General features: G+C 51.3%; 1 protein-coding gene across 1 annotated transcript in view; it reads left to right on the forward strand.

The window, feature by feature from the left end:
• Nucleotides 1–25,161, forward strand: part of ZNF618 (zinc finger protein 618) — a gene marked incomplete at both ends in the record, with an annotated part of 156,213 nt that overhangs the window by 52,315 nt on the left and 78,737 nt on the right. The window contains 1 exon segment of the mRNA XM_084272315.1: nucleotides 20,844–20,887. Coding sequence (XP_084128441.1) covers nucleotides 20,844–20,887 — 44 coding nt within the window.

Here is a 25,161-nt window from a genome sequence, read left to right on the forward strand (position 1 = left end):
CTGGCGGCTGGTGGTGGGAGGACCCCTCTATTTTTGTGACTAGTAAAAACACTACTTTGTTCATTAGCCCGGGAATACAGGCCATGACTGACAGCCATTTTGCTCATCATTAATAGCTCTACTTAATCTCCAAACAAGACTTTTCCTGTGATATATCTGTAAAACAAAGCAAAACAAACCGACCTTTCTTCCTGCAGCATCTCCAACGCACCGCCCCCCTCCTGAACAAACAACACGAAACCCCCATTCCTCCTCTCTGACAAACAATGACTCATTCAGCTTATTCTATTTTTTTCCTTTTTTTTTTCCATTTTTTTTTTTTTTTTCCTTTTTTAATTTCTCTTCTTGGCCTTTGCTTCCCCTGGGTGGCTGCGTCGCAGGCGGAGCTGGCAGCGGCGCCGCCGGTGAGGATTGCCCAACTCCTGACTTTGAGTCTTTAGAACTCTGCCAAAACTTCTCAAGTGTTTGGGATGAAATTTTCTGAGCCAGGTGTCTGCCTGCAGTGGAAATTTGTTTGAAGAAGTCGCAGCACAAAGCTACTGCTGCCCAGGCTGATGAATGAGGCTCAGAGGAAGGCGGGTTTACCTACAGTGAGCCCCAAAAATTGCTGTAGGTGAGGAGGAAAGGGTGTTGTGCCAGACCCAGGCAGTTTGGGGTCCCTGCTCCTCTGGGGTCTTTAATCTTTTGCTGATTTTGAGGATTTTTTGTGGGTTTGTGAGGACTTTCCTCCTAAATATGGTGAAATGGCCTCCTGGGCTTGGGTCGTGGGTGCAGGGCTGGGGTGGTTGCCCAGCGTTGGCTTCTTGGGAGAGTTGAGAGGAAAAGTAGGGGGAAGCTTTTCTGTGTCCAGGATGGGGCACTGTGGAAAAACGCCCTGGCCCAGATGAGTTGTTATCCTAAGGAGGTACTCGAGCTGCAAAATGAGTCTGAGGAGAAGGGGGCAGGTAGGGTGACACACAGTGGGACCAGGGGCTGGGTGGAGCATCCCCCCTGCATCCTTGGTGTCTCTGCATTGCCCAAACCTCTGTTAGGAAGAAAGCACACATACAGGAGTGCACATGTAGCTTGCTAAAAAACACAAACATTTACATTTTAAATTAAAAATAAATAATTAAATCCCAGAATCCCAGGGGTTGGAAGGGACCTGGAGAGCTCATGGGGTCCAACCCCCCTGCCAAAGCAGCTCCCCAGCTCATATTGCACAGGGCGGCGTCCAGACGGGGCTGGAATCTCTCCAGAGATGGAGACTCCACACCCCCTGGGCAGCCTGTCCCAGGGCTCCCTCACCCTCACTGGGGAAAAGTTCTTCCCCATGGTGGTGGGGAACTTCCTATGCTCTGACTTGCAGCCATTGCCCCTTGTCCTGTCCCCACAGACACTGAAAAGGGGCTGCCCATTACCCCTGCATCCCACACTGAAGATATTGATAAACATGAATAAGGTCCCCCCTTAGTCTTCTTCTCTCCAGGCTGAACAGCCCCAGCTCCCTCAGCCTTTCCTCACAGGGGAGATGCTCCAGGCCCTTCATCATCTCTGTCCCTCCTCTGGACTCTCTCCAGGAGATCCCTGTCTGTTTTATCCCAGGGAGCCCAGCACTGGACACAACACTCCAGGTGGGGCCTGACCAGGGCAGAGCAGAGGGGGAGGATCCCCTCCTGTGACCTGCTGGCCACACTCCTCTTGATGTCCCCAAGATCCCATTGTCTCTCTCAGCCCCCAGGGCACACTGCTGGCTCATGGCCACCCTGTCACCCACCAGCACCCCCAGGTCCTTCTCCTCAGAGAATGCTCAGCTATTGCAGACTCAATGACCTGGCCAACCCTCGGTGGCCCCTGCCTGGTAGAAATTCTCTTTATTTCCCCCCAGTATTTTTTCCTAAATCAGACTGAGGTCTGAAGAGTTGAGTGTCCTGAGGAAGAAGCAGCATCTCGGGGCTGTGTCAGAGCGTGGGGCAGGCTGGTGGTGCAGAACATGGGGTGCTCCACCAAAATTTTGGCATTTTCCAACTTCTGGTTTGGAGATGTGTTATTTTACACTGTGGTTTTCATGTAACCATGTGCACGGGGTGAGGTTCCAGTTGGTGCTTGTAAAGATGGTGCTGCTTGGTGGCTGCAGTCAGTTGGCCTTGCCATGGGCTCCCCAGGCTTTACGGTCCCGTTGGGTGATGTATCCTCTTGCTTCGTTTCTCTCCCTTTATCTGCTGATTTCCAGACTCTCTCACATTTTTCCTTTCAGCCTGATGTCTTAATTCTGGTGCTTTATTAATCCCTCTAATTATGTTGAGTTCAAGTTGTTTGAAATCCACTTATATCGGTATAGGAAGTACTTACTATATTAATCAAACGATCCAAGGTGGCTTCTTCTCTGAAGTCCTTAATTTGTGCTATATATATTCCTCCTCATAATATCGAACTTTGGAACAATGCACATTTCCTCTATGTTCCCAAGGAGACACTGAAATACAGGAATTATGGGATTGCTGGGGTTTTTTTTTCCTGAGTACACCAATAATTTGTCCAGGAGTGTGATGTTCCTGTCCACAGCCACATCAAATGCCACCAGTCTCCAAAGTCCCAGCAGTGATCTCTCTGGGGTTGGAAAAGGGAAAGGGCTGCTTACAACATAAAATAGTTTTCAAATTTAATAATGGTTGAACTAATGCATCGAGTTCTGGCTATTTGAAAAATAAAGAGAGTAAGAAGCTTTCTTAGAGATTTCAGATTTTAAGTAAGCTTTTGGGAAGGACATCCTTGGAGAGGGGGCTGGAGGTTGGAGGGCTCTGGTTTTGGGTGGAAATCGTCTCTTTTGCCATCCCCATTTGGTTTCTGGGAAGGTGCTGGTGCTCGGTTTGGTTTGGGGTTCATTTCCGAGCCGACGCTGTGGGTGACAATTGGCTGCTGGAGTGAACGCTGCTTCCTGCCTGTGTGGATTGGATTTTTAGGGGTGTTTTTTCTCTTGCTGGGTCATACAGGCAGCAAAAAAAGGTGGTGGAGGGGTTTTCCCCCAAATTTTGTGTCCTCTCCATGCCCCCAGCTCTGCGGTGACTGCTGGACTGGGGGAAAGTCATTGAAAACCTGCAGAGACTGAGGTTCTGAGTCAGTCTGGAGGCTCAGAGCGTGGGGTTTAGCTCTGGTTAGAGCTGTGCTTTAAATAAAGCAGTTGAGCCAGGGAGGGGAGGGCGGCACAGAGAAGCACTGAGCTTAATTCTAGGTCTGACAAAACCCGGCTCTGGAGAAGCTAAATCTATAGGGTTTAGTTAGCAGAGCCCAAAGTGCTCCAGATGCAGCATTGCTGCCACTGCGATAGCGCAGGAGATACCAGCCATGGCGAGTCCATGGGCACAGAGGAGAAATGTAGTAATTAGAGGCAGTTAGGACCAGGAATGAAAAGAACCCACCAGTTTTTCCTGATGCTTTAGGGAGTCCCACCCCTTCCAGAGCCATGTGATGCCACAGCTACACCCCAGGGGGTGGTGGGACCATCGGGAGGTGGTGGGACCATCGGCATGGCATGACATGTCTGGCTGCCCAGCCTCGGAAGGCGTCACGCTCTGCTCTGCTCATCAGGCTTTGCCCTCTGGGGTTTTATGGGTCTGGAATGAAATCGGTTAAAAGAGGCAGCGTAAACATGGCAAAGCTTCTTTGAAGGGCTGGTTTGGTGTTTCTAAATAAATAAAGGAGATGGCATATGCATGAGTGTGTGTGGGAGGGGAGGGCTTGGTCATAGGGGCGATGAATCACAGTTTTAGGGGTTGGAAGGGGCCTCCAGAGCTCATCGAGTCCAACCCCCTGCCAAAGCAGCTCCCTAGGACAGGTCGCACAGGTCGGCATCGGGACGGGTCTGGAATATCTCCAGAGATGAGCATCCTTCCGCCTCTGCATATTGGCAGGGTAACATTTTAGACACTGGTTGCCAGACTAAGGCCCAGGTACTTTTTTCCCCCCTCCCCTTGTCCTGTTTGTGCTCCTCAGGCTGGTGGGTGATTCGGGAGGGAGAGTTTTCCCAGTTGGACTGGTCCTTGTGGCATCAGGCACGTACCAGATAACAGCCCCTATCCTGAGCGTAAGTGTGTCAGCCAATAATAGCATTAAGGTTTCAAACTGAAGGAGGGATACTTTTTTTTTCTCTCTCTCTCTCTTTTTGTGGTGGTTAATGATTAATTAGGTCAAATTCTCCAAAATTAGACTGCTGGAGAAGGAATGGGCCAACGATTTGAATTTTGACAAAACCTTACTACAGAAACCTTTGGGGGCTGATTCCACCTCCCCCCTGCACGCTCTGTCCCGTGCCCCAAACTCACTTCTCCCCAGAAGAGGTTCATTTTTAAAATTGTATCCATTAATATCCCAATTTCCTTTCCCCCCCCTCTCCTTTTCAAATCTTGCATTAAACCCCTGTAGATTCTGCTTTAAGTAGGCAATTAAGCTAACAACATAATTATATCCCTTAATGCTCATTTTAACCGGTTTAGAGAAGAAACAAAAGGGGAAAGCAGCTTCAAATATATGGAAATAAAAGCCCCGTTGTAAAGATATTTTTGATACTCGTGATAATTTGTGCAGAGTGTGGAGCTGGCCTGTCTCTGCCCGTGGGGAAGGCTGGAGGTCACGGTGAGGGGCGTCACAGGCACGGTGGGGCTCTACCTCCTCAGTGCCCTTTCTCTGAACCCTCTCACCGCTGCAGATTTCGGGGAATCCCAGGAGAGTGCAGAGTGTGTCCACTTCCCATTGCAGTCGAGGGGCTGCAGAGCTGTGGCCTCAGAGGGGTTTTTCTTTTGGGTTGGGTTTTTTTATTACCCAGGCAGTTAGTCACCAGAGAGCGATACGGCGAGTCTGCACGCTGCTGCCTTACCCTGGGCAGGGGGAGAACAGGGAGCTGCAGGAGAGCACTGACGGAGGATCCTCAGAGCGACGCTGTGCCCGTGCTGCAGAGCAGCTTCCTCTGGTGTGCAGGCCGAGCCAGGGGCTGCCGTGCCCGTGTGGGGCAGCCATGCCCTTGGTCTTGCGGAGCAGCCGTGCCCTCGTGCAGCAGTCGTGCCCTCATGTAGCAGTCGAGCCCTCGTGCACCAGTCGTGCTCTCATGGAGCAGCCGTGCCCTCATGGAGCAGCCATGCCCTCATGCAGCAGTTGTGCTCTCATGGACCACCCATGCCCTCGTGGAGCAGTTGTGGTCTCACAGACCAGCCGTGTCCTCATGCAGCAGTCATGCTCTCGTGCAGCAGTCGTGCTCTCATGGGCCAGCCGTGCCCTTGTAGAGCAGTCATGCCCTCATGCAGCAGTTGTGCTCTTGTGGAGCAGTCATGCTCTTGTGCAGCAGCCGTGCCCTCATGCAGCAGTTGTGCTCACATGGAGCAGCTGTGCCCTTGTAGAGCAGTTGTGCTCTCATGGACCAGCCGTGCCCTCATGCAGCAGTCGTGCTCTCATTTACCAGCCGTGCCCTCGTGCAGCAGGCACAGTGACTGCCCTGGGGTTCTGCAGAGCACGTGGTGTCCACAGGAATCTGTTTGCAGGGCACAAACTTTTGTGGAGACCCTTCGAGCTTAGAGCCAGGGAGCTGCTTTGGCACCCTGGATCTTGGTGGGGAACCCAGATCCTTGGCTGGAGAGTGCCAGCCTGGTGCTGCAGTAGGGGCACAGGGAGCTGTAGGCACTGGTGGCCTTTGCACAGGTGTATGTTCGTTTTCACGCTCTTTTGCCCACTCCAGCTCCCAGGACAGGGAGGTGCTGCTGAAGCAGTTTGACCCGTGTTTGTGGATCCTGGGACAAGCTGAGATGCTTTGGGATCCTGTGCTCGTGTGCAAGTGGCAGCTGAGAGCTGTAAGGGTTCTGCCTCAGTGTACAAGTGGCAGTGGTCATCTGGATGTAGTGAGGAGCACCAGCTTGATCATCTTTTCTGGATCATTCAAGTGGTTGTAAAACAGTATTTATCTTAAATACCTTGTCTTAAAAGAGCTGGGGATAACCTGAGCTGCAGCAGCTGGGATCCTTGGGCAGAGCCACGTCCATGGTCACAATGCCTTCTGCTCATGTTGGCCATGATGTGCAGGCACCTTGGTTTGTGTCAGCAGGGAGCTTAGGGAAATATTTCCATGATTCCTTCTTCAAGAGCTGCCATTAGACCCACATGATGCTTCTCATGTGTTCCTCAGTCCCTGGAGGAAGCAGTGTGGGTTGCATCACCGAGTAGTCCCCTGGATGCTCCACTCTGGCTTCTCTGCAGACTTTTCCCACCAGGAGTGTGGTGAGCATCTCTTGGAGCTGTGGCTTCATGAACTGGAGCCTCTGTTAGCTCAGAGGAGGCGGTGGCTTATAGTTTAGTTTTCTTTACCCCAATAGATAAGCATTAATTAATAAGAATTTCCCATTTTTGCTAAAGAGGTCTGGTGTGAAACCACCCAGGTCGGAATGAAAAGCTGCCTGTATCATTCCCAGTGTGCAGGGAGACGGTGTCCCTTGCATAGGGGCTTTTTGAGTGGTAGTTGGCAAAGAAATACAGGATAATTACCTGGATATTTGCCTTCAGTCTTTAAACAAGTGCTGGATAAAGAATTAGAGGCATTGAATGGAAGGATGGGTGTTCCTCTGGTTTGAGTAACGTCTGTCATGTGGGAGGATATGAGAGAGAGAGACTGTTCTCAGTGTAATGTCCAAGGTGATCTCCAGTGCCAGTTCAGTCCCCATCCCAGCAGGTGTTCAGCTTGTTTTGGCAGCTTGAAGTTGACCATGGGCCACTTACTGGTTGCTGAAGCTTGTGCCCTGACACGCTGGAGCAGTTTGACTTGGCTTTTTCTCTGAGCCTGGATGAGGGTAACCTGTTTATTTCCTCTTCACAGAAAATGTGCTGTCATGGTTTATTGCCAGGGTCTGCTGGTCCAAAGCAGTTCTCTGACCTGGAGTTTAGGCAGATGTGGGGTGTCTGCTTACTCCTTCAGGGGTGTGTTTCAAGGGCTGAGATGTATGGTGTTTTTGAAGAACTGGAGATGCCCCAAGTAAGTTGTGAACTTGACAAAACAGGAAAGGCTGGAGTGAAGATGCTTTTGAGTATTGAATGGTGAAGCTCTTCAGAAGGCTTTCCACACTCTGCCCTGCCCTTGTCTGGGGGTTGAGTCTCTAGCATGCCTGTCTTGCTCCAGCCAACCTTCTCCTGGACTCAGGAATGTCCTGGTCCTCCTTTGTATTTAGGCCAGTGTGAGGGCAGCGTGTGTCACAGTAGAGGTCCCTCACCTGGGATGGAACTGGAGGATTTAAGGACAGTCTCCAGTATTCACTGGGCTTTTACACAGATGTCCTGAATTCTCACAGCTTCCCCTACTTTTAATCCCACCCTTGCAGTGTCATGTGCAGAAAACAGTTCTTGGGCTGAAGCAACTTTCCAGATGTTCAGCAGAGTAATTTACTGGAGATGATGTGCTGTAAGCCAGCCCTGAAGTTTGTGGTCAGCTCTGTTCCTTGGGTGCTGAACACTTCACATGGGGAATATCCACAGCTGCTGAGGATGTTGTCTGTGACCTGAGTGGCAAACGATGCTCCTCAGGTGAGTAACTGTGGGGCTGCCAGAGTGTGAAGTGTAGCTGAACATCATGTGTTCTTCTTCAGTGGAAGAGCTTGTGGAAGCTGGGACATGTGAGCTTTTGGGCAGTGAGAAACCAAATGAGGTTCAATAAAAGCAAGTGGAGAGTCTGGCACCTGGGGAGGAATAACCGCTGGAATCAGGACAGGCTGGGGGTGACCTGCTGGAGAGGAGCTCTGAGGAGAAGGACCTGGGGGTCCTGGTGGGTGACAGGGTGGCCATGAGCCAGCAGTGTGCCCTGGGGGCTGAGAGAGACAATGGGATCCTGGAGAGATTCCAGCCCCGTCTGGACGCCGCCCTGTGCAATATGAGCTGGGGAGCTGCTTCGGCAGGGGGGTTGGACCCCATGAGCTCTCCAGGTCCCCTCCAACCCCTGGGATTCTGGGATTCTCCCAGCCCAGTGTCTTCTGCTGCGTTGGTTCTCACTGGTGGCACATCTGGAGCAGGAAGCAGCCCTTGTCCTCACATTTTTTTCATTGGAAGGACCACAGGGCCTTTTCAGTGGATTCACTGATCCTCTCATGACCCAGAGGTAGGACCAGCCCTGCCTGGCCTGGCAGCAGCAGCCTGTGGTGCAGGAAACCCAGGGGTCATTTGGGAATTAGGCTTCAGCACTTGGGCTTGGGGAATGCTCTCTAGTTCTTATAGATGACCCAAGGCTGCATCTGCTCTGATCAGGTGATCACACCTCCTGGCTTTCCTTGGAAAGGCTTTGCAGCCACTGCCCACCAGCAGAGCACTGATGATTCAAACATTCCACCCCAAAGTGGATCCTGTAGGAACCCTGGTACCTTTGTCACATCTCGGCGGTGGCTCTTCCCGTGCTGTGCCGAGGAATCTGGCTGGCAGCAGAGCTGTGCCAGTCATGGGGTTTTTGGTTTCCTTGAAGCTCTGAGAAATTGAAAAATTCCTTTTCAAGTTGAGCCAAAAGAAAACCATATTGATTGTAATGTTTGTTGTTGACCAGAAAATAAAGAGCATCATTTTGGGTCACACAGTTTCGAGTTGAACAGAACATGGGGCTTCTGAGCACTTAGTTCAGATTTGGAACACGTCTCCCAGCTCCTGCCTTACAGGATAACTGGGATGGGGATTTTCCTGTATGAATCAGAACATTTCAAATGTCAGATTGTGTCACTTCCACTTTGAGCAAATGGGTGTCACAGGCTGTTGTACGGGCGGCTCAGCAGAAGCGACACGAATCCATGCGATGGTCGGGCTCGCTGCAGCTCCACTTTTGGCTGGAAATAATTCCCCTGCAGCTCTTTGCCCTCGTTTTTTTCAGCTCCATGAACTATAGAGAATTGAAGGTCACACAGATCAGGTCCAGGTGATGTTTGTCCCATGCAAACTGCTCAGAAACCGGATTCTTCAGCCCAACCGATAGCTCGGGGGTGTCACTTTGGGAGTGAGGAACTGGAAGGGCGGTGGTACGGGGTGACATCCCTCTCTTGCTGCAACAGAGGAGGTTTAGGTTGGATATTAGGGGAGGTTCTTTACTGAGAGGGGAGTCAGGCACTGGCACAGGATCCCCAGGGAAGGGGTCACAGCGCCGAGCCTGACTGAGTTCACACAGCATCTGGACGATGCCCTCAGTCCCATGCTCGGGCTTGGCCGGCCCTGTGTGGAGCCAGGAGTTGGGCTTGGTGATTCTTAGGGGTCCCTTCCAACTCAGGAGATTCTATGACTCTTCCCAGTCCTTATGCCTGGTTTGAAGGACTTCTGGTGAGCTTTGTGGGGTCACCATGCCCTCTGCCCTGGGGCAGTGGTTGGGTTATCCAGCATCTCAGCAGCTATTGCTGCCACTGCCTTCACAGGTTTCAGTGTGCCCAGGAGAAGCTGCTTTTCCTCTTCCCTCCTTTCCCAGCCCGTTCTCTGGAAGCCACCAAACCCACCCGTCCTCTCTGAGAGCAGCAGCAGCTTTTCGCTCTTTTTTTGGACTTTCTGTATTTTGGTTTCTTTTTTTTTTTCATTTGTGGAGTTTTGTTTGTTTATTTATTGATTTATATCTGCTCGGGGAGCCGATCTGGGGATATTTATAGGCTTTGTGGTTGGCTGATGGGAGTTATTTTGCAAGCAGAATTTCTAAGATTTCTACTTTAAGCCTTTTTTTTTCCCAACTTCCCTCGTTTCCCCCATTCCTTTTTTATTTTTTCTCTCTCTCTTTGCTATTTTTTCTTACATTTTTCTTCTTCTTATATTCTGGAGGGAGCCAGGCAGACTGAGCTCTTTCTGAATTTCCCCCCTATAATTATAGCTCTTTTTTTAAGTTTAAAACCTGACCCAACTCTGTGTCCCTTCCCCCTTTTTACTTTTAGGTCAGTTTGGTTTGACTTTTTTTTTTTTTTCCCTTTCCAAAGCCAAATTACCACCATTCCAATCGTGTGGAACTGGGAGAGAAGGTGACATCCCCTAGATAGCCTCCCAAAGTGATGTTTGGTTAGTTCCAGCCTCTCAGCCCACCTTTACTCACTATGAGGGATTCTTTTTTATAGGGATAGAAATCAGCATTTTGGGAAGGGACAGGCTTCCCACCGGCGTTGGGAAGGGGCATTGTGTAGTCTTGGGTGCCCGTCTTGCAGGGGACCCTTGGTCAGCGCTGGACCTCCTCATGGGTCCTGTTCCTGACTCTGCCCCACTCACTTGTCAAGGTTTCCACTTAAAAAATGTTGGATACCCAATGGATTCTCCAAAATTTATCAAAAAACCCAAGGTAACACCAACTCCAAACTGTGCCCAGAGATCACGGTGCTCCCACTGAAATGCAGATGACTGAACCCCGAGCTGGAGCAGCTCCTCTGGGAAATGCTTCCCAGCCTCTGCAGAGGGACATCAGCAGAGGGGTGGCAGCAGGGACAGGGAGGGGATTGTCCCTCTCTGCTCTGCCCTCGGGAGGCCCCAGCTGGAGTCCTGAGTTCAGAGCTGGGGCCTAATACAAGAGAGATGTGGGGCTGTTGGAGAGGGCTGGGTTCTGCAGCTGGAGGGTCCCTGGTGATCCCTGCCAGGGGGTAACTCGTGCTGTCACAGCCCCATCAAGGGCGGCATTGCAGGGCCAGGAGATGTGCTGCTCGCACAGTGCTCCTCATTTGGAGGTTGGTGTCCCTGCCTGTGGCAGGGGGGTTGGAGCTCTGTGATCCTTGGGGTCCCTTCCAACCCAGACCAGTCTGGGATTCTAGGATTCTGTGGCACCTCTGCAGCCACACGTGTGGGATTCCTTGTGTCAATAAGTCCTGTTTTAATGGGGTTTTTATTGCCATGGCCATTCGTGGCTTGTGGGACACGTTTGTTCTATCAGCTTGGGAAGGTCCCTGCAACAGGAATTTCAAAAAATTGATTTCCTGTGAATTTCCTGTGAAATTGGAAACCTGGAAATCTGAGTGGATTTCTGAAGGGCTGTTGCAGGGATCCTTCTTCTCCCCTTCCCCCCTGTGCCCCACGTAAAAAATAATAATCCCCTCCTCCCCCCCAAGGTTTCATTCCATATACATTTATTCTTTAAAAATATTTCCAGCTGTTTCTTTTGCTGGGAAACTCATACCATCTGTAAACAACTGCTCGGTGCAGATAATTCTGTTGTTTTGCCCGGTCACTCTTATTTTCCAGCTTTTATAATATGAGAGTTCAGAAGTAATCAGTAATGCCTTTTCTCCTCTTCACCCTCAATTTGATTATTTTTCTCATAAAGAACGGAGTAAGGAGAGCACCGAGCAACAGGAGATGGGAAAAATATTTTGATTACTTTTCAGTTGCTTATAATCAAGGAGTAACTCTTTAAATCCAGCCCATTCACTGCATTGATTTAATTCGTAATTTTAATTTCATGACTGGTTTTTTTTGGAGGGGGGAGTAGAGAAGGTGCATCAGGTTGAAGCTTTTTAATTCTTGTTTGTACATTTGTAGTTTTAGGTTAAAAATTATTGAATGTTCCCTTTCTTGGATATGCCTGCTTGAATTTCCCTGGGCTGCCACATGAGAAATACTGAAATTCAAAGCCCAGCTTGTGCCAGCACCTCGAGCCAGTTCACAGAATTACTCCTGTGAATGTTCCCTTGGCTCGGAGGCGATGGCTCGTGGGCCAGAAACGTGGCTGTGGCCACCTGAAGTACCGAGACCCGGAGTGAATGGGGGGTGACACAGACAACGAGGGTCCTTCGAAGGTGACTGTTCGCCCTTTCCAGAGGAAGGAGTCCCGGTGTGGTTGGTTCAGTCCCGCTGTGGTTCAGCGCCAGCACAGTTCAGTGCTGTCATGGTTCAGCGCCGTCGTGGTTCAGTGCTGGCGTGGTTCAGTCCTGGTGTGGTTCAGTTCTGGCATGGTTCAGTGCCGGCGTGGTTCAGTCCTGGCATGGTTCAGTGCCGGCATGGTTCAGTGCCGGTGTGGTTCAGTCCTGGCGTGGTTCAGTGCCGGTGTGGTTCAGTCCTGGCATGGTTCAGTCCTGGTGTGGTTCAGTGCCGGCATGGTTCAGTGCCGGTGTGGTTCAGTGCCAGTGTGGTTCAGTGCCGGTGTGGTTCAGTCCTGGTGTGGTTCAGTGCCGGCGTGGTTCAGTGCCGACGTGGTTCAGCACCGGTGTGGTTCAGTCCTGGTGTGGTTCAGTGCTGTCATGGTTCAGTGCCCGTGTGGTTCAGTGCCGGTGTGGTTCAGTGCCGTCATGGTTAAGTGCTGGTGTGGTTCAGTGCTGTCATGGTTCAGTGTTGGTGTGGTTCAGTCCTGGTGTAGTTCAGTCCTGGTGTGGTTCAGTGCCGGTGTGGTTCAGTGCCGTCATGGTTCAGTGCCCGTGTGGTTCAGTCCTGGTGTGGTTCAGTGCCGTCATGGTTCAGTGCCGGTGTGGTTCAGTCCTGGTGTGGTTCAGTGCCGTCATGGTTCAGTGCTGTCATGGTTCAGTCCTGGTGTGGTTCAGTGCCGGTGTGGTTCAGTGCCGTCATGGTTCAGTGCCCGTGTGGTTCAGCCCCAGCGTGGTTCAGTCCTGGTGTAGTTCAGCACCGGTGGGGTTCAGTCACGGTGTGGTTCAGTCCTGGTGTGGTTCAGCCCCAGCGCAGTTCAGTGCCGGTGTGGTTCAATCCCAGTGTGGTTCAATCCCAGTGTGGGACACTCCCAGTGGGGTTCAGTCCCGGCGTGGATCAGTCCTGGTGGGGTTCAGTCCCGGCGTGGATCAGTCCTGGTGGGGTTCAGTGCCAGCACAGTTCAGTGCTGGCATGGTTCAGTCCCACTGAGCAGAGCCCCACATATGTGTTTTCCAGCAGGAATCCCACCTTTTCCAGCCCAAAATTCCTTAGAAGAGCTTGTGATGAGGAGTTGCAGAGACAGCTCAGAGGTGGAGCAGATGCCAGCAGCACACCTGAGTTACTGAGATTATAAACTGGGAAGATGATGAACAGCAGACTAGAAGTAAACACAATGGAACCAAATGAGAAGAAGTTCTAGATTTTATCTGTGGAATAATAATAATAATAATAATAATAATAATAATAATAATAATAATAATAATAATAATAATAATAATAATGGCCTCTTTACAGTTTTTACCTCTGTGCTGCAGCTTTCTCTGCCCAAGATGAAGATTTTGGGAGAAATTCAAGCAAGCCCCATCCCACTGTTCCCAAGGAAAAAGGAGAAGTTAAAAGAACAATAATTCTGCCAATCCAGAATTATTGTCAGTGCAGAGAGGGCCCTGGGCAGAGTCAGGAGGGAAACTCAAGAGCATAGGGGATCCTTCCCCTTTCAGGTTCTTCACCCAAATCCTGTGCTCCCGCCTGAACTTTGTGTCAGGCTGAGCAACCTTCTGGCTGGTCTTGTCATTAGTGTGTGTCGCTAATTAGTATTTGGGAGGCAACTGGTGGATTTACAGCGACCAGGAACCTGTGGGAAAGTAAGTGGTGAGAAACGTCATCCCTGGGACCATGGAGATGGGCACTAGGAGAGGGGGTCGCTCCACAGCTCCATGGGGGGTGACTGCAGGAGACCTCTGGCTTCAGCTGGGACAGACAGACAGATGGATGGGGGTGAGAGAGTCTTCTGTGCAGCTGGAATGTTCTTGTGCTGCAAGGTCCATGGCTGTCCTTGCCCAGGCCTGTGGTACCACTGCCCTCAGTGATGGTGTTTGCTGGCTCAGGGTCGACCTTGACGTGCATCCTCTTTGGGAGGTGGGTCACTAGCAAGAGGGGACTGTGGCCAGGGGCTTGGCCAAGCTTGGGTGGTGCTCTATTCCCAGATGTCTTCTTAGGCTGAGCAACCACCCCCAGCAGTTGTCTCTGTGTGTGTGTGTGTAAACGTGGTGGAGGTGCTCACATGGGTGAGGTGGCTGCTCAGTAAACCTCATGAGTTTTGGTCTTCTCAGACATGCTCCAGAGGGCTTCAGAGCAGCAGCACGGGGAATGATGGGCTCCCTGTGTCCCCAGGCGTCGGGATGCTCCATCTGTCCAACATGGGGGGTCCAGGGACACATTGTGTCCCTACATGTCACAGTCGCCTCAGCATCTTCCCGTGAGTGAACCTGGGAAACATCAACGCTGCAATAAGCCTTTCTAAAGCTTGGTTTAAGTAATGTGTGTGGCCAGGAGTAACAAACACCCTCCTCTCACACTGGAGGCTTCCCGCTGTGCTGCATTAGAGCCCAAATGACGTCACTGGTCTTCACAAAGATGGGTGGTCGGTGGACTTTTGGTACCACTGCATCTCAGACATCCCCATGGTCCAGCAGTGGAGGTGTTGAACATGTTGTGTTGTGGATGCCCCCTCCCTACTTGTCTGCCCCTGGATCCTTGGCAGGGTTCAAGCCAGGTTGGATGGAGTTTTGGGCACCCTGGACTGCAGGGGGGTGTCCCTGCCCATGGCAGGGGTGACACTGTAGGAGCTCTGAGGCCTCTTCCCAGCCAAACCAGTGTGGGGTTCTGTGATCACCTGAGCTGTCCCTGGCAGATTTGGTTTATACCCATCATCAGCAGCTCCATCCTCCACCTCACCTGGCAGAACACTCATCCCTGGCTTGGCAGGAGCTGCGTGTGTGTTTCTGTGGCCGGGATGGGAGTCACTGCCTTTTTCTTCTGATGCCTTTAAGTAGAAACCACTCCTGCTATTCTCACTTTGGAGAGTCCAGGAATCTCAGATCCTTTTCCCATCAGATCCCCCTTGCCTCAGGACAGAGCTCTGACCTCGGCTCATCTGCACACTGTTCTTCCTTGCAGCGTGGCTGCAGCAGAGTAAAAGGCCAGAAGTCCCCCAGATGCCCACGAATAATTCTGACACTACTGTTATTTAAAGCTGCCTCCAGCATCCCTGGCCTGTGTCCTGGGGGTGTTGCCCCACGGTCAGGACAGGGGGTGTCTGCAGACCCCACAGTGGGCACAGGGCACTGTCACTCCTGGGGCTCAGCTCTGCTGCAGGACTGGAGAAGATGCCTTGGGTAGAGCTCACATTTCCTCCTTGGAGAGAGATATTTTTTTTAGTAGTATTATTATTATTTTGGTTGTTTCTTGAGGGGAAGCTGCAGCTGAGGAAATAGGCAGCACATTCCTCCGGCCCAAGGAGCTGCCAAGGTGAAGGATGAGGACAGAACGAGCCCCAGCAGCTGAAAGCATTGGAGATCAGGGGATGCCCTGGCTGTGGGGAGCACCCTGGTCCTGCTCAGCTCATCCATTGGCCCAGTGTTGCTCCCTGCTCTTTATAAACTTAGGGGGGAACATACATCACTGAGCTTGGGTGGGGAAGGACAGCACAGGGGGTGGCATAGGGGAGCACAGTGCCATGCAAAAGCCAGGCCCTTGGGGTTCCTTAGCACCCGCTATATGGGCAGGAGGAAGCAAAGACCCAGAAGTAACAATGGGGCACGGGCATATCCTGGGTCCTCGTGCTCTCAAAAGTGTCAGCAGTGTGGGAATTCTGTCTGTTCCTTTTTTGCTATTTAATGAAAATTAAATAAGAAACTGCCACTGTCTTACCCTTTGCTTAAGGCAAAAACCATCTCCTGTTACCCCGAGGTTAATGATAACAATGCAGGTGGGCAGCTGGCAGGTATTGTTATGGCACGTTCCTTCATGAGACCTGTGTTTGGGTGCTTCTCCTGTTCCCAAATTGGAATTATTTGGGGTGAAGTTTTCCATGGTGGGTGCTGCTGGCTTGTTTTTAAACTATGTGCAAGTCTTTGCTGAAAACTATGGAGTGTTCTTCTTTGGGAAGACATTCAGGGAAAGTTGTTTGGGGTATTTTTCCCCCTTTTATTGTTCAGGTCAAATAAACAACTCATCTCTTTCACAAAGCCTGGGGAGAGACACCCATGGCCCCACTCTGGGAGCAGGGCCGGGGCAAGTGGCTTCTGCAAACCTCAGGGAGATGTTGGGGCACCTGCCCCCAGCAGAGTTGGGATGGAGTTCGGAGGCAAATCATGTCAGGGGGTGGCTGTGTAGAGAGAATAAATGGATTTTAAACCTTTCACCCCCTGGGGAGGGTGCTGGCAGATGGGGGGTGATCCTGGCACCCCTGTCCCGCGCTGGGTGTCAAGCCCATGGGAGCGAATCTGCACACGGTGGATGTGGATGCAAATCCAAATTGATTTGAATAATTGTTTTCAACTGTGGTTTAAGTGATCAGGCAGAAAACTCGTGCTTAAGTCTTCTGAAATCTCATTTAACATTTCTATGGTTTGTAGTTATTTTTTCAGTTCACAGTCACTGTTGAAATGTTGGGTTTTTTCCCAATACAGTGTCGCCCTTTCTATAAACATGGATTTCTCAGGTCACTTATACATCTGCTTGGATGCCTCATTTTTGACACTTCATCCTGCTAGGAGATGTTGACTGATACATTTCTCATCTATCACATGATCCACTTCCCGCTTACGACTCGAGGAGCATATGGCCAGAAACCACATTCTGCTTTCTTGCATTTTAATTTAAAAGATATTTATTAGCATTAGTTAAACAAAACTACCTTAAACGTACCCGAGACGTACAGCAGCAGCTTCAGGGAGTCATATTTTGAATTGTAAATGATTTTACAGGAGAGATTGTATGACTAATTACCCAGCCCGCGTTTCGGGGCCCCGCGTCCATCCTCCCCTGCTCGCCCACTGGCAGGCAGATGCACACCCTGCTCCTCTGCTTTTGCAATTAGGAATTAAGGAGTCACTGAATTAAATTAACTGGGCAAACTGGTGCATGGGAGGTTGCGCCCTTCCCAAAGACGCTGCCTTGTCAAGAGCTTCTCTGACCCATTTCAGCCCGTTCTGGGTGCTGGGATTAGATGGTGACTCCCAGCAACTCACTGCTTAGACTCTCTTGTGGTATTTGTTGTCCTTCAGTACCAGGTTTTAGGATTTAAATGTGATGTGTGGTTTGAAATGGATCACTGGCCCAGCCTGCAGAAGGCATTACCCCTTCATGTTTGGTTCCAAATGGGTTTACGACAAAATAAAAGGAAAAAAGCTCATTTCAGCCAGATTTTTTGAACTGTGTGGACACAGCTCCCTGTTTTCCCCTGAGCTGAAGGTGAGCCCTGAGCGGGAGAGGCAGAGGAGGTCACCTTTTGGGTAGGGTTCAGACTGGGGCTCACCATGGTGCCAGCGCGGGGTGGAGATGTTGTGCTCAGTGCTGTGGTGGCCCCTGCCCAGGCTGCTCCAGCCGGGTCTCATGCGATGGCCAGTTCATGGGCAGCCCCATCCCGCAGCGCAGCGGGTGCTGCTCCCCGGCCAGGTGGCAGAGATGTGGCCACTGATCTGAGTCCGTCGGTCTTTGGCATCGAGGTTGGTTGTGAGATTTGCTCTGTGACCGCAGAGGGTCGGAGGCACCAAACAGGGTCCTGGGCATCGTGCCATGGTGACCCTGCCTCTTGCTATGGAGTGCTGAGGGACATCCCTTGGCTCGCTCAGATCAGCTATCCTGGAGTAGAGTTTTTGTAAGCTTATAGTTGTGTTTGACAGACCCATGGCACACCTTTAGTCTGCCTTTTCACCTTGGCATACTGTGTATGAGGGGAGGAAAACATCTTCTCACACTGCAGCTGGACACGCTGGGGTCTGGGGCAGGGCAGGGCTGGGGGTCGGTGGTTAAATCAGCCTTGGCTGGGATGTGCTGTGCCTGGTGCTGCACTAAACAGAGCTGCTCCTGAGGAGGTTTGTAACCAGGACACACTGCTGGCACAGAAGAGCACGAGTGAGCTGGTTGCATGTCTGGAAGCGAGCAGTGTGTGACGGTGTCCTGGTGACACCTTTGGCAAGGGTGGCTTGTTTAAGCATCCAGGAAACAGACAGTTAAGACTAAAACTAAGACTGATTTCATTCAGACTTGGATTGGTGTTTAGGTATTTATCCAGATGTGGGTTTGCAGCAGCCCAGCACCAAGGGGGCCAGCGCTGCCCATGCACTTCAGTGGGTTTTGGGGATTTTCCCCATGGGCTGCCTGGGAGATGTAGGAGACGGCTCTGCTCAAGAGCATCTTGGCTGGTGGGAAACCATCTGGATTGAGCACTCTGATTTCTTGTAGCTCCTGTTTTATTCTTTTATTTTTCTTATTCTTAAATAAAGAAACCCACAAATGCCGGTGGCAGCATGGCAGCTCCCTTCCTGTGCTCCTTGTGGACCCCTAGTTCTGTGCAGTGGTGTGTGCAGCATCCCAAGAGAGCATGGTCCATGGTTTGCTTGTGAAGAGAGGTCAGAAAGCCAGAAAATTTGCCTTAAAAAAAAAGGGCAGAAAGGGAAAACCAGGCAGGACAGAGACACCCGGAATGGGGAAGGGAAGCAAAAAGGGAAGTAAATAATAACATTGCATGTAGGCCCCAGCAGAAGGTGCTGGGATGGGTGGGGAGCACAGAGAGTGCCTTCACCACCTCATTTATTCCCAGCAATTCATTTATTCAACTCCAAAAAGACCATAAACCCACGTGTGATCCATGGCAGAGTAACGCCTGTGTCAGGCTGGGTTGTAAGTCCCATGGGAGGCACCAGGTAACTCCTGTGTGTGCCCAGGAGTAATCCAGGCATTGGGATGTTGGCACGTGGTGCATCAGGATCCCTGCTCAGTGGGTTCCTGGAGTGAATTTAGTTTTCAAGAAGTCTTTGCTTACATAGAGGCTGAATAACTCTGTGATCCCTGACAGATTTCTGAAGGTGAGGTCAGCTCAGTCTTTCCCAACTGGAATTATTTTCATTTTTGGTGTGATTTGGGTAGTCCCTGGTGCTGTGGTGGGAGTGGGACCACAGTCTCAGCTCTACCTTTGGCTTTGCCTTCTGAACTCCAGAGCTTTGCCCAGGTGACCTTCAGATGGAGTCACATCAGCTGGAGCTGGGGCAGTTCCTGTGAGGTGGCTCCAGGGGCTGGGTCCCACAGGGAGCTCATGGAACAGAGGGGATCAGATGCAAAACCCTCTTGGGGCACCTCAGATAACACCGTTACCCAGCACCCCACAAGGTTTCTGCCCTGGCTGTACATTAGATCCCTTTTTTTCCTTTTTCCCCCCTTTTTTCCATACACACTGATCTAATCTTCTAGAAAATGCCCCGAAGGTTTGAGCAATCTACCAGTTGCAGGAACCCATAAAGCTTTTTTTTTTTTTTCCCTTTTTTTCCCTTCCATTGTGTAAGCATGACAAATCATTAATTTTTGATTGATTGCTTTGAATTATGGGTGCTCTGACATCCTTTCTGTAGCTGAACAGCTGTATAACAAATGAACATATCAGTGCTCACAAAAGATTGGAGATCTAACAGAAGCAATTACATTGTCAGCTCCTCCCTTCTGGCTTTTCCCAGGCAATGGAGGGAGGAAATTTTTTAACAGAAATTCCTCAAGTGGCTAACAATAATAATCATCATCAAAAAATACCTTTTTTTTTGTAATTGAATTAGATTTTTATCTCTTCAGTTCCAGTGGTTTTCCTAAACCTTGCGAGGCCGGGATGTGTTTGTGCTGTGTGGAACTCAGAGAATCCCTTGGAACAAAATTTCACATGAAGAATTAAAAAAATAAAACCCCCCAAAAAAATCAAATTGCAATTTTTTGGTTGCTATTCCTTTAAGATTTCAGAATTGCACCAGTGCACTAAATGTGACCTCCATAACTTTTAAATTAAGAATTTATGCTGGCTTCAAATTTATGAAATATTTCAGCATGAAAGAAAGCCTTTTTCCCTCAGGAAAATTGAGCAATAAATCACAGCACTCTCGATTTACTGCCCTACAGCCAGCCAAAGATAGGATTTTTTTTTTTCCTTCCCCCCTTCGTTCTGAAAAAAAAAAAAAAGTAAAAAAAAAAAAAGTAATCATATAAGACAGCTTAGCTGCTATCCTCCCACTCTCTAGAATTTTTAATTTCAGCTGTTTCTGCTTGGATTTATTTCCAATATTCCTGCTCGGCTTTTCAATTTCCTCAGTTATTAAATTTTAATTCAGTGCATTAGCATTTAAATTAAAAAAGGGTTTATTTTATCGAAATCGTTGGCTAGCCCCCATCCTGCTGCACACGAATTGCCTGTTTCTGCCATTTGCACAAAATGGGAAATGCAGCTAATATCTTTTAACTTGTATTTGCACAAATTCAGAAATAAAATTTCTGGGTTTGGAATAATATTGTCTTTCCAAGGAAGCCTCTCAGCGCAGCGCTGGGGGAAGGAAGGAGGCAAAAAAGGAGGAGCCCTTGGTTACTCCCTGCTTTGTCCTACCGAACAGCCCGAGGGGGCTCAACGAGGCTGGCCAAGGGGGGAGCACTGGGCCTGCCCCTCTGATCCCGGAGCGGGGCCTTCTCGGCCTGGACGCAGCACTGAATTTGGCCATTTTTGCCCTATTTCCTTCCAGCAAATTGCATCTTTTTGGTTACTCCCTGCTCTGTCCTATCTAACAGCCCGAAGGGGCTCAATGAGGCAATTCACTGCTGGCCAAGGGGGGAGCACTAGGCCTGCCCCTCTGATCTTGGAGTGGGGCCTCCTAGGCCTGGATGCAGCGCTGAAGATGGCCATTTCTGCCCTATTTCCTTCCTGCAAATTGCATCTTTTTGGCACGGGAGGGATTGTTACTTTAAACATTGTTAAAGCCCAATAAAATAATTGTGTGAGGGTGACTGGGAGGGGTCGGCCCAGAAAGCGGCCTCGCTATCTGGAGCCCCATGTCAGCCTCCTCCAGACCTGGGGTGTGGTGCCTCACGTGTCCCACCTACGTTGACCCAGGGTGTCTGTAACTCAGAATGGAGAAAATTCAAGGAATTTTGGTGCTGGGCACTAGCAGGAAGGGTTTGGAGGGCAGCCTTGGCTTTCTTAACCTAAACAGCTTTTCTTTCGATGTCTTTTGCTCCTTTAGGCCGACGAGAGCAACAGCAGTGAGCGGAGGAGCTCGTCCAGCAGGTAGGCGGCTGGTTTTCTCTGAGGGGGTGGGATGTGGTGGGCAGATGCGGCTCGGATGTGGCTCTCCATCTCGGGTGTGGGTGGTAAAGGGTGACCGCGTGAGAGGGATGGACTGGGTGCTGTTAGAGCACAGTGACACCTGGATTTTGCCAGAGATGCAGGAAGGATCGGTGAGGCAGTTTGTGCACAGTGCAGGGTGATAACAGCTGAGTCCCCCAGCCCCATGCCCACGCCGTGGTGCAAACACCATTAGTTCCTGGAGACCTTGGGCTGCGCTTGGCAGTTGGGTGCAGATTCTCCTGCTCCTGTGCAAGAGGAGCGGGGGGATGTCCCCCAGCCCCCTCGTCTTGGGTATAGGACATGTCCCACATGGGCACTGTGCTCCAGGTGTCCCGTTGGCTGCCACCCCAGTGCAGTGGCAATGGGCAGGGTGCTGGGGCATGTGGCAGCCCCCCAGCTGTGTGTCTCGGCAGCGCAGCGTGGTGTGGGAAGGCAGTACTCAGCCCTGGTGTGAGCAGCAGGTAAGCCCAGCTCTGCCCTCTCCATTGATGCCGTAGGACATTTGGCTTTGCTGGGAAGAGCTGAAGGTGGTGCTTGCCCATCCCTCTCCATCCCCAGAGGAGCAGCTGGCAGCTGGGGCTGAGCACGCAGTGGGGAATGTCCAGTCCTGGCACTGGTGCTGGTGAGCTGCACCAGTGCTGGGGATACGAGGCAGCCCCAAAACCCTACAGCATGAGGTGGGCGGCTGCCTTCCCCTACCCCAGGGTGGCTGCATTTCCAGGGTGGGTGGGCAGTACTCACATGGGTGCTTCCAGCAGTCAGGGGTACCTGCTGGAAAATTCTCCGGCAGTGTCCACTGTCCAACATCTGTATCTGCTGGAGTCAGTCGAAAGCTTTGAAGGTACAGAAGAAGCAGCAGTTTTCCTTCTGACCAGGAGCAAGCTGCTTTTAGCTGGGTGTCCTCTGCAGAGCAGCGTTGATGTGCCAGATGATGTGGGAAGGTGGTGGGAGCCGGGAGCAAAGCGTGGCTTTGGTGACAGTCAGACTTATCCAGTCCCGTGTGTGCTCAGAGCTGGTTCCTGGTTGGTTGCCATCCGCAAGCAAAGTGACAAACTCATCTCCAGGGTTTAGAAGGTTTTGTGGTTACAAACAAGTGGTGATGTGTGAGATTAGAGATGCCAGGCTGGAAACCAGGGGCACTGCTGAGGTGCGGGGAGGAGAACACATGGCCCGGGAGGAGGAACTGGCTTAGTGGAGCTTAAAACATCCATGGGAGTTGGAGGAGATAGTAGGAAGGTTGGGGAGGTGCCTTCACATAGTGGGATGATGCAGTTTATTGAGGGCAGCACGTAAGGCATATTTGTGTGACATCAGCATGGATGGGGAACAGCGCACACCAGACATCCAGAGCCAGTTGGGCTGGTGCTGAGGGCTGCTCCTGTCCTGGCATCATCCCCACTGGCATCACCTGCCCCTTCCTTGGTGAGGGGCACAGTGGCACAGGAGGTGGCACGAGCAGTGAGGCTGTGGTGGTGTGGCCGATGCCACTGTCCCCGCATTGTCATGGTCTGGACAGAGCGAGGCCACTGCTGGCACACCCAGAGAAGGTCTGCAGTGACCACAGCCCTGGAGCAGACCCTGGTGACACATTAGGCTTTCCCTTGGTCACCCGCAGCCCTTGGCAGTGAGCAGTGGGCACTGGTGCTCCCATCCAGTGCTGCCCAGCTCCAGCTGCACTCCATGTCCAGCACCAGATTCACACCACCAGTGATACCTTCTGAGCTCCACTAACCATGTGCCACAGCACCCTCCTCTTCCCTCCAGAGACTTGAAAGAGCTGCTGAAGCTTCATCCCTTGGGTGAAGCACATCCTGCCATGTCCTGCTCTGCTCTTATCTCCAAAACACTGTGGTGCAGGTCCTCCCCCACCTCGCGCACCCAAGTGCACCCTGAGTGCTCCCCACAGCAACAGCAGCAGTCCCTGCCCAGCACCCCAGCTCCAGTGCAGCATCTCTGAGCAAAATAACTCATAATAGCTTCTCTTTAGTACAGCAGCACTGACAGGGGGAGCAGCACCAGCGTCGGGTGTCTTATGCAGAGGAGAACTTGTCTTTCCCCAGTTTTGAGGTGGCTTGGCCCTGCGGTGGGCAATGCTCGCTCCTCGGGCATCCATCCAAAGCACTGGGAGGGAAACTGGGCATAGGCTGGGGGGCATGGGGAGAGGAGTCAGGCATTGCTTCTGTCAAAAATAGTGTGGCCAGCATGTCTGGGGAGGTGATTGTGTCCCTGGACTCAACATTGATGAGGCTGCACCTCAAGTGCTGGGTCCAGTTCTGGGCTTCTCACCATAAGAAGGACATTGAGGTCCTGGAGCGAGTCCAGAGAAGGGCAACCAGGCTGGGGAAGGGGCTGGAGGGCAAATCCTCTGAGGAGCAGCTGAGGGAGCTGGGGGTGTTCAGCCTGGAGAAGAGGAGGCTGAGGGGAGACCTTCTCCCCACCTCCCCTGACCTGCCAGGAGGGTGCAGAGAGGTGGGCGATGGTCTCTTCAGCCAGGGGACAGGAGATGGGACAAGGGGCAATGGGCTCAAGCTGCCCCAGGGCAGGGTCAGCTCAGATGTGAGGGAAAAGTTCTTCCCTGGCAGAGTTGTGGGGCTGTGGCACAGGCTGCCCAGGGAGGGGCTGAGTCACCTTCCCTGGGTGTGTTTAAAAAAGGGTAGATGAGGTGCTCAGGGATCTGGTTTAGCTTAGGACGGGGATGATTGGACTTGATGATCTTGAAGGTCTTTTCCAACCTTGTGATTCTGTCCCCCCAGTTCATTATTCAGGCTGGTAACTCAGTTTTCCATGGGGAAGCTGACCCTTTGGAGTGTCCATCCTGCCCAGCCGTGGTGGGGCTGCCCTCAGGGCAGGTGTGTCAGCATCCCCCTGGTGTGAGCCACCCCAGGGAGGGAACCCCAGCCCGGCAGGGTTGCAGGACAGGCTGTGTGGGGACGGAGCGTGACGCTGGCTGTGCTTCTTTCTCTAGAAAAAGTGGAGACAAAATCCACCTCAGCATCTACCTGAGTGCACAAAAGGTGGTCAGAAAAAAGGAAGGGGACTGAGTCTGTTGAAAAAAAGTAAAACCGGATAAAAATGTGATGTTTCAAGAAGGCTTTAGCAGTGACTGAAGGAGGAGATGTGGCTTTGATGAAGTTCGTGAGGCCATGAATGGCTGGAGGTACAGGGGGCTTCAATGTTGGTTTTCAGAGTTGTTGCTGTTGGAAATTCTGGGTAATTGCAAACTCTTGAGGACACTTCTAACAATTTATGTCAGGGCAAAGTAAAAGCAAAATGTGGTGGTCAGGACAAGCTTTGCCTCTCTGCAACTTTTTTTTCCGTCTCATTCCTGTCATAGACTGGTCTGGGTTGGAAGATCACAGAGCTCCAACCCCCTGCCACAGGCAGGGACACCAACCTCCAGACCTGGAGCTACACAAGGTTGCTCAGGGCCCCATCCAACCTGGCCTTGAACACCCCCAGGGGTGGGGCATCCACCCCCTCTCTGGGCAGCCTGTTCCAGCCCCTCACCACTCTCCCCATAAAAAACTTCCCCCTAATATCTAATTTAAACCTTCCTTCCTTTAGCTTTAATCCATTCCCCCTGCACGTCTTCTGTGACTGTCCTCCAGCTTCACTCCATCCCCCTTGTCCTGCCAGCCTCTGCCCTTTGAACAAGCTGATTCCCCTCCTGTTCCTCTGCTCCCTTCAGGGACTGGGAGGCTGCAATGAGGTCCCCCCGCAGCCTTCTCTTTTCCAGGCTGAACCATCCCAGCTGAGAATTGGTGGTGGGGAATTCTATACAGTGAGGAGAATTATCAGGAGCACAGAAAATCCCTTTCTTTAGGAGACCCAGGAGGAAGGTGGCTCTTTGCCTTCGAGAAGGTGACAACCAAGAGACAGGGTGACAAAGCTGTGTGTGTTTTCGAATGCTCCAGAAAAGGAGAGTGGAGACTTCTTCCTCCTCCTGTGAGGGAAAAAAAAGAAGCAGTCAACAAAATCAAAAGGCAGTGAATTAGAAGCACTGAAAGGCAGGAGTTTTTCTTGTGTGGTGGGCAGTTGGCTGCTGGAGCCTGTTGCCAAGAGTTGGGTGCTTGAGCGGGGCTCAGAGGGACCCAGCTGGCAGGTGGCATCCGTAGGTGATGGGAGCTCTTGCAGAGCAGTTGCCATGCTGGGGATCCACAGCCCTGCTGCTGTCTTCCAGGAGGTTTCTTAGAGCTTCTTCTGAAGCTCCTGCT

The sequence above is a fragment of the Gallinula chloropus genome (genome assembly GCF_964237585.1).
Source record: "Gallinula chloropus genome assembly, chromosome: 18".
NCBI classification, from domain to species: Eukaryota; Metazoa; Chordata; class Aves; order Gruiformes; family Rallidae; genus Gallinula; species Gallinula chloropus.